The 9,097-nt window shown below is 34.0% G+C and overlaps 1 protein-coding gene across 1 annotated transcript; it reads right to left on the bottom strand.

Annotated features, from left to right (window-relative positions):
- Window positions 1-1,039: 1,039 nt before the first annotated feature.
- On the bottom strand, window positions 1,040-8,168 carry LOC124364881. The gene is made up of 2 exons (XM_046820717.1): window positions 8,156-8,168; window positions 1,040-1,768 (listed from the first exon to the last, which is right to left on the bottom strand). Exons 1-2 carry the CDS (start codon window positions 8,166-8,168, stop codon window positions 1,083-1,085), a joined length of 699 nt encoding a protein of 232 aa, XP_046676673.1. The 3' UTR covers window positions 1,040-1,082.
- Window positions 8,169-9,097: the final 929 nt, after the last annotated feature.

Raw genomic sequence — 9,097 nt, 5'->3', positions numbered from 1 at the left:
ACCACAGCTCTCTTTAAATTGTTTACAACAGTTTCCTTGGACAAATTCTCACCAATTAGATCATTTAGCTTCCATAAATTAGATAAAGCATTATTACAGGAATGATTAAACATTAAATCAAAGGCAGCAAAACCTGTGCTTTCATTATGGGCGGTTTTTAAACTTAATTGTATATAGCCTAGGTCATTATCCCAATTACTATGACAGTTGTGATAGAAACTACGTAATAATAATTTAGATATGTTTCTAATATGCCTTTCTGATTGATTTCCATTAGCCCTGTAAGGCGCTAGTCTACGGTGTTCAATAAAATTCTTAAATAAGAACTTCTTAAAATACAGTGATGTAAAATATGCGGCATTGTCTGACACTATTATTTTAGGTACAGAAAAGTTGTTAAAAATTATGCGGTCTAATTTATTACATATTTCAGCACTCTTACATTCCCTCAAAGGGATTAGCCATAGAAATTTACTGGCGGCATCTACAACTACAAGTAAATATACATTGCTGTTTCTAGTTCTCACTAAGGGACCTAAAATGGTAATTATCATATTAACGGCCGGGGCGGAAAAATACGACTTTTGCGTTCTTAACTTATTGGAATCGTCCTATATAAAAAAAAGTATAAGGTTTGATGGGGTGGAAATGAGAAATAACGAAGTTCTAGACAATAAAAAATTAAATAACTTTCCAGTAATATCTCCATGTTCTACATCCACGTCTAGCGTCACGTGACCTTTTGTGGCCAATGATTGAACCTCGTGATGACGTCATCGGTTTCGCCGCCATCTTTGCAAACGTAAATGAGAAATAATACAGAAATGAGCAGAATTTTGATAAAAATTAATAATGTTTTTCTTAATTTCGAGAAAAAAATTAATTACGGTGCCTCCGGCCAATTCAATAAAAGAAAAACATCCCTCGAGATAGTACCTATCAGTAAAATATACAATTCTAGAGGGGCTGATCAAAAATATAAATTGAAATGTAATGCAAAGGCAATTATGTAAAGTTAAAAAACTAAATAAATCATGAAAAACTCAAATATATAGATGGATATTAACAGAGAACACTTACCATTAGTGTGTTGGCGGATATAGCTGAGCAGCAGCAACAAAAAAGTGGTGGAGCCTGGTATGTGGGTGGGGGTACTTTGCCTTAAAAAGGAATTCTGCCAGGTACCCAACAAAATGGTCAGTCCGGACACCATACCGAGGGATGTTGGCCCTGACTTCCCTCCAGTGTCTCTTAATTGTGTTCGTGTGGGCGCCGGTGTTAGGGTCGACAAAGTTTATTGAGTGATTGACCGTTAAGTGCCTAAATCCCTCGTCACCGAGACAATTGTAGGCCCGCCAACAGTCGCTAACAATTGTGGTACCTGGCAGAACCCATTGTTGAATTATGTCGAGCAGAGTGTCCCTATCGCGTTGATCTACAGGAACAAGGAAGGACTCTCTGCTCTGCCTTTCTATTCCCCCAAAAACCCACTGTCCCTGAATATTTCTGCCGCGATTGTACTTTCTCTTTCCAAATTTTGCCTCGTCAATTTCAACGACTGTCAAAGGTCCGCCAATTTTCTTCGACGTCGTTGAAATGTGATGAAAGTACACTTCGCGGCAGAAAGAATACCAGTCCACCACACAATTTGAAGAAACGCCAAACTCCAAGGAAATGTATCGTTGTCTCGGAGGCTTGAGGTGAAGCAACGTGGTCACCAAACCAAAATAGGTCTCTAAATCTAGTCGCGTTCTTTCGAAAAATGAACCTGCCGGAGCAGATTTTTTAAAATTGCAACATTTAAAACTTTTTTTTTACTACTTTTCCTAATTTGTCTATCACAACGAAACAACAAAGTCTCCCGGTTTAAAAACACCACTCGACCGCACGACGAACAAATACACTCATTTAAAAAAATACCATGTTCAATTAAGAAAGAGATAATTTCGTTTCGGTTAAAACGTAAGCTCTTTACGTGCCCTACCAAACACTCCGACACACACAATTCACTAGGGTTGGTTGAACTAGTGGATGGTTGATTCATCATTCTAAACGCACTGACTCAATCCGACCTACTGAACACGATATCTTGTGTAGAACTGACCTATGCCCAGGACAACTCAGATAACAGGTATGCTATCAGGCTGCTATCAGTCCCGGCCGCAGATAATATTCAAGTAAACAGATTATCCAGACACAGCACACAAACTGAACATTAAAACATTAGAAACTTTACCACTTATCAATATACCCCCTAAAATCATGTTATTTGTCATTTGCACCCCATAGTACTATATATATTTTTTGTTCAGGAGGGTGAGCAGAATACGTTGGTAACGTCAAATTCGTGATTTGCCGCCCCGGCGTTTAATCTTACTGGTACGGGCACACTTTACTCATTTTACAAACATTACATGCTTTCACTTTTGCCTTTATAATTTCGTCTAAATCAGGTCTATAAAAATACTGATTAATTATTCTTTGCGTTCTAGCAATGCCTAAATGACCTCCTATTAAAGAACTGTGGAAGAATTCATATACTAAATCAACTAACTGTACAGGCAAAAATATCTTACTCTTACTTTTTACATTCCTTTTGTATATCAGTAAATTGTTTTTTATAAAATGACATAAATTGTTACTATTGCTTTTTACAGATTGAATGATTCGCTGAATTTCTTTATCTTGAAGTTGATATTTTTCTAAATCTTTAAACGCTAATGGCAAATCATTAATTAACAACCACAAATTATCCTTGTTATTGCACTTATTATTTATCTGCATTTTAGGCTTTACATTAGATGTTCGTTTACATGTTCGCCTTCGGGAGGTGTTTGAATGGCAGAAGGAAATCGATAATCTATTTTTATCCTGGTCAGGACCGTTCCGGCAGTCACTGGGGCTCGGATCAGCTGTTCCCGTCGACTCCCCCTCAAACATACGTGAAAGGGCGTCTGCCAGCGCATTATCGGTGGAACTTTTAAATTCCACCTCAATTGGCAAATTCAAAATCCTCTCGATCCACCGGGCAAGTCTTCCTACCTTCCTTTTGTGATTGAGGACATAGGATAAAGCTTAGTTATCAGTTATTAATTTAAAGGTTCTTACTTCTAAAAATTCATGCCATTTTTCTATGCAAATTAGTGCACTCAAAGCTTCTTTTTCATAAACCGTACATTTTAATTCGGCATCAGTAAATTTCCTAGAGTAATAGGCTATTGGCATTAATTCATTTTGGTCGTTTTCCTGTAACAAACAACCACCTGCGGCTATTCCACTAGCATCTGTCATTACTATAAATTGCTTTGAAAAATCGTCTAACGGGAGTACAGGAGGATTCATTATAGCTTCTTTTAACTTTAAAAACGAATCTTGACATTCACTTGTCCAAACAAATTTAGCGTTTTTCCTTCTTAAACGATTTAAAGGATTACATAATTCGGCATAATTATTTATAAATTTTGAAAAGAAATTGGTCATACCTAAAAACTGTGAAATTTGTTTGGCGTTCTTAGGCGGCATAAATTCTCTTATACTCCTTGTTCGCTCGGGATCTATAGTTACTGTATTATTTTTTATTAAGTTCCCCAAAAAGGAGATTTCCTCAAAACAAAACTTTGCTTTCTCTAGGTTTGCCGTTAAGCCATGTTTGCTTAGTCTATTTACAATCTCTCTGACATGTACTAAATGCGAATCAAGGTCTTTACTGTACACTAAGATATCATCACAAAAATATATCACATATTTAAATTTTATATTGTCTAGGTCTTTGTCCAGATAGGCGGACAATACAGCACTACCAACATGTAAACCAAAGGGTACTCGTTTAAATTTATATTTACCAAATATAGTGCTAAATGAGGTAAGATCTTGACTATCAGGTGATAATGGACATTGCAAAAAACTTTTTCTTAAATCTATTATTGAAAAATATTTGGCTCCACTAAGATGTTGATAATAATTATTTAAATCACCAATGGGAAAATCAATTTTCTGTAACTTTTTATTTAATTCGGTATAATTGACTACAAGTCTGTCCTTTTTGGTTAAAAAGGCTGGACTGGAGTAGGCTGAAGTACTGGGTTCAATTATTCCTTGGTCCAACCAATCCTGTATTATTGTTTTCATCTTATTTACAGTAGGAGGGCTCATAAAATAAGGCCTAATATTTACAGATGTGGGGTCATTTAGAACTAATCTCACTTCCAAATCTAGAGCCTCTCCTAATTTTGGATTAAAAACATTTGGAAAATCCCCTATAAGGTTTTGTATCTCAGCCTCAGCTCTAGTGCACCCTATTTTTACATCAATGCTGTTTACTTCATGTTCAAAAGGCTGTTGTCTGACAATAGTTATTTTCTCATTACAATTGAATTTAAAATAACATGAATCTCCATCAAGATCTAAAATTAATTTGCTATTAGATATAAATGGGTTTCCCAATACAATGTCCCATTTTAAATTATCCAATACAATAAATTTTACTTTCCAACAAAATTTAGAAATTTTTATCTTAGCATAACAGTAACCAAAACATTTTATTTCAGTGTTATTTGCAGCAAACATTCTATCATCTGACTTCATTAATTTAGAAACATTTTTATTCAACAATAGGCTATCATAAAATTCTTTACTAATTATATCTCTTGTAGCACCAGTATCTAATAAGCAGTTTGTTTTTACATTTTTACCCACTATAGCTTCAATTAAAGGCATATTGTTACACTGTCTAACATTTAGTCTTAAATTAGGTTTTCTATAGTTTAATTTACTCCAATTTTTAATTACCTTACCATAGACTCTCATAAAATAGTGTTTTTATTTTCTTACTGTATTACTATTTATAAAATTATTATTCTTAAACTTATGAAACCGGGGAGGGATATTTTTAGGTTTTGTGTGTAATACCACTCCCCTATCGACTAGTTTTTTGGATTCCTAAAACAATTTTTTGCTAAGTGACCAGGCCTATTACAATTGAAACATAACTTTGGGTTTTTGACAGTAGGCCTACTTTTTCTAAGTTCAACATGTGGTGGATACATGTTGTTAACATATGTCTTACTTAAATTGTCCCTTAAGTTATCATTAAAGGTTATATTGTTACTAGCTATACACACATTTTCCAAATCTGTAAAACAAATGGGATTGTTTTCAAAAATTAACTTATTTCTATCTGTAGGCTTAATACCTCTTTTTATACAAGTTACCAAGTCCTGTTCACTTATGTTACACAATAAAACTTGACTGAGCTCTTTGATGTCATAGATGTATTCATACAGTGGCTCATCAATCCTTTGTGGCCTATAAACTAAATCTAGTCTAAGTCTTTCAATTAGGCCTACAGGGATAAAAGCACTAATTAATTCCCTGTGTAGATAGTTGACATTGGGCATGATAGACTTACACTGTATTATTTTGGCTAAAAGTGGACCTTTTGCATAACATGGTAACAATGCTAAAATTTCATTTTCTGATAGGCTAGTTTCACATTTTAGTTTTAACAAAGTTTTCAAAAAGTTTATTAGCTCAGGTACTACTAAGCCATTTGTTACTGTAAAATTTTGTAAATAACATTCTACAGGGTTGTTTAACTTATTAAACATATTTAAACCAGACATAGGTTGACTAATACAATCATTGTTTGCATTATAAATAGGCATTATAGGCAAAGTGGGGGTACTGGCAGTAGGCTGTGATATTGTTGGTGGTTGTACAGACATAGGGCCTATTTGTTCTTTCACTGCTTGTTCCATAGCCTCATCTTGTTCTAATGATTCATTTAAATTGGCTTCTAACACTTTAAGCTGTTCTAGGTTCACTGTAGGTAGCAAGTTTTTAGCTAATTGTTGTTCAACATTTACTAGCCTACACTTTAAAGCTGATAAAGTTTCACTATGTATAGAACTTAGTTCTAGCTGGTTGTCTAAAAATAAACGGTTTATTAAATGTTTACACTTTTCTTGGAATTTGGTGATTTCTAAAGGTGAACTAGCACTGTTCAATTCACTGCACCCATGTTCTAATAATATCACGTTTTCACTGAGAAGTTTTACTTCCTGATTGTGGTCTATTTTTAATAGGCTACTAGGAGTAGGTAAAATATTGTTTCTCAAACACTGTCTTAAGGACTTTCTGAGTTCATTTACTGTACTGTCACTATTTAATTTAATACCTCTAGATATCAGTTCAAATACCAACTCATCTTTAGACAAATATTCTATTTTAATGGCAGGCATTGTGGCGTTTTCACTCAGTTTCACCCAGTTGATGGCAGAGTAGGCACATCAATAGCAGAGTCGCGCAATAGAATTTATGTGTACCGTATGACGATAACACATGGGGGTGGTGACTTCTGAGGTGGTAGTAATAAATACTAGAAATACAAAGTTTACTTATAAGTTCAGTTTAATTACGAAAACTTAAAAGCACCACTTTTAGATGGTAAAGGAAAAGTTATGTAATGCCACGTTGCTGCCAATTAGAATATAATAACTAAAAAGTATATCTTCTAGGTGGGCCTAAAATATCCAATGTTCTATTGAATTATGCGTACGACGTTTTACTTTACAAAACAATAATATTTCACTTCCCTTCGCAATAGGTAGACTCACAACCCGGGTGTCGGCGTCTTGGCACGAGACATTGAAGCTGTAGTCTAAGAACGGTTATTTCTAGAAGAGGAGTAGAAGTTGGGAAGTGGTAGCCATCTATTCAAACAACACGTGAGATACATCAGCTACGTAAACTCGCCTAAAACAAATTCGCGACGGTATTAGCCATTTAATGATACGAATTACTATTTATAACAACGTGCTCGTCGCCATAAGGACGACGCCATAACCTTTATCTATCTCAATCAAGCAAATAAAAGATCTTCAAGGGTAAGTTACTTTACTATTCACATCTTTACTTTACGTTACATTCATTTTATACGTTTGGCATCAAAGGGCTAATTTAATAATACGGTACGAAAAGATAAATTTTACTTACGGACAAAGCGCGCGAGGTCTGATCGGTTACGTAGTTGGGCTGCTACAAAGGGTTAGAAGAAAAAATTCATACGCGTGCCAATTAGGTAGTTACTCCGCCCAATAATTTAGTTCCGGAACATTGGATGTAAAATAATATTATATTATACTGGCTGATTAGGTTGCGAAATTTACATTGTATGAAATTTAATTAACTAATTTACGGTACAAGTTATTCTAAATTCGTCCCTGATGCAATCTGGAGTAATATTTAGATGTCAACTTTGCATTTACTGTCTCCATTACATTACTGATCAAGCACTATTCTAAAATTTAAATGTAATGAAATGTTCAAGTCTCTTCAAAACTTTGGCCGAAAGCGTCACAGTTGATTGTTGTCAGGTACGTTTGGGTTGTGATTCATGAATATTACCGTTTTTCTGAATTCTAAAACATTCCGAGAAACTTTTCCAATCTTACTCTTCATATAAACGTTCCACGGATTGCAACGAGTATTTAACAAAAATAATTAACCGAATTTGCCGTTCTTAGCAACACGCTTAGCGTTTTGTTTATAAGAAAAAGCACCCACGTTAGTACCAACAAAGAATTACTCTCTGACACTCGTTTTATCACGCTCATTCTAATCGCTCTTCCTCTTTACACAAACAGAAGGTGAAGGTGAAGAAGGTTAAACATAAATTACTCCGTAGATAATGATAGAGAGAGATATAACGACTTTAGTTGATTAAACGTGCTAAATCATTTACAGACTAAGGCTACGTAACGACCAATAAATATAGATGGCTGCTTACTTATTAATTCTCTTACAGTTGGGGAAGTCTAACTACACCAACACACAGACAAATGTTATACAAAAACCCATTCTCTAGTTCAAACATTTTCCTGTGGTCTTAAATTTCTTTAATGTTGACATATTTGTAAGTACCGTTTTAAGATTCGGTAAGGATGTTTAAGCTAAATCGAAATTAACAAATCTAGTTGTACTACAGAGTACACCTAGCATATTTTATCAATGTAGACTAAATATAAAATTATTTTCTCTCCTTAACTATTAATAAGTTACTTTGAATTTTTTGAAAATAAAATATTAAGAAAATCCTACTACCTATTTCCAAATAGCGGACGTCTAAATTATTCCATGAAAATAACTCATAACTGACTAACGTCCGCCATTTCGAAACGGATAAAGGGTTTTGAATATTTTATTTTCAAAAAGGACTACCAAATTGGCTCAAAAGATTTTTTTTTTTTCATAAAAAGCACATACAGACAGTTAGACGGAGAACTACCTTTAGTTTTCTGGGTCCTAAAACTTTTTTTAGGACATACCTTCATATGATTTTTGTGCTACTTTTTATGTGTAGAACGTATTCTACACCAATAGGTATTGGAACACCTTGACCGAACAACCCTGTATGGTGCTGCGTTGTAACCATGATCTATCAATTTTGGACAAGTTAAGTAGCAAGAATGTTATTTCAACTTACTTGTTTATATTCTTTTAATCCAAAGGCAAAATACTTACTTTTATTCAGTGAACAATATAAGTTTTGTTTCGTCTCTTGGTAAAAGAAGCGATTAAATTATAATGTTTCTGTAAAAAAAGTCGGAAGTTTGGAATTTATTGTTTATAAATATGATTATTATGATAAAATAAAAGTCCATAGTTTTGTAAATGGTTTGTCTAGCAGTCGTGTGTTTAGTTTCATAAGGTATTAAAATATTTAACTTTTATACGCATAACTGATACATTCATGGAAGTACCTGTACTTTATTCTTCATCCCGACCCGCGTCTAAACATCAGACAAGTATTGTTCATAAAAGTGAGAAACGTAAATATTGATGTATTTTCTCTATATTAAAATATTAATATATAAATCTGATCTATCCTTCGAATGTATGTAAAACAAGTAACCTTATAAAGTATGCAAAAAAATGTAATCATATGAATTTTCACCGAGAAAAAGAGAGTGACAAATTATTTTTAAATTTCAGATTAAAATATGGAAGTAAGACTCCAAAGTACATACTAGTATGTTTGCACATTGCATGTATTTCTATACCTTGTATCGTATTATACAGACACCACCATCTACAATCC

Source organism: Homalodisca vitripennis, chromosome 1 (genome assembly GCF_021130785.1).
Source record: "Homalodisca vitripennis isolate AUS2020 chromosome 1, UT_GWSS_2.1, whole genome shotgun sequence".
Classification (NCBI taxonomy): Eukaryota; Metazoa; Arthropoda; class Insecta; order Hemiptera; family Cicadellidae; genus Homalodisca; species Homalodisca vitripennis.
Note: the sequence above shows the minus strand (reverse complement) of the source record. Positions and strands in the feature narration are given on the sequence as shown.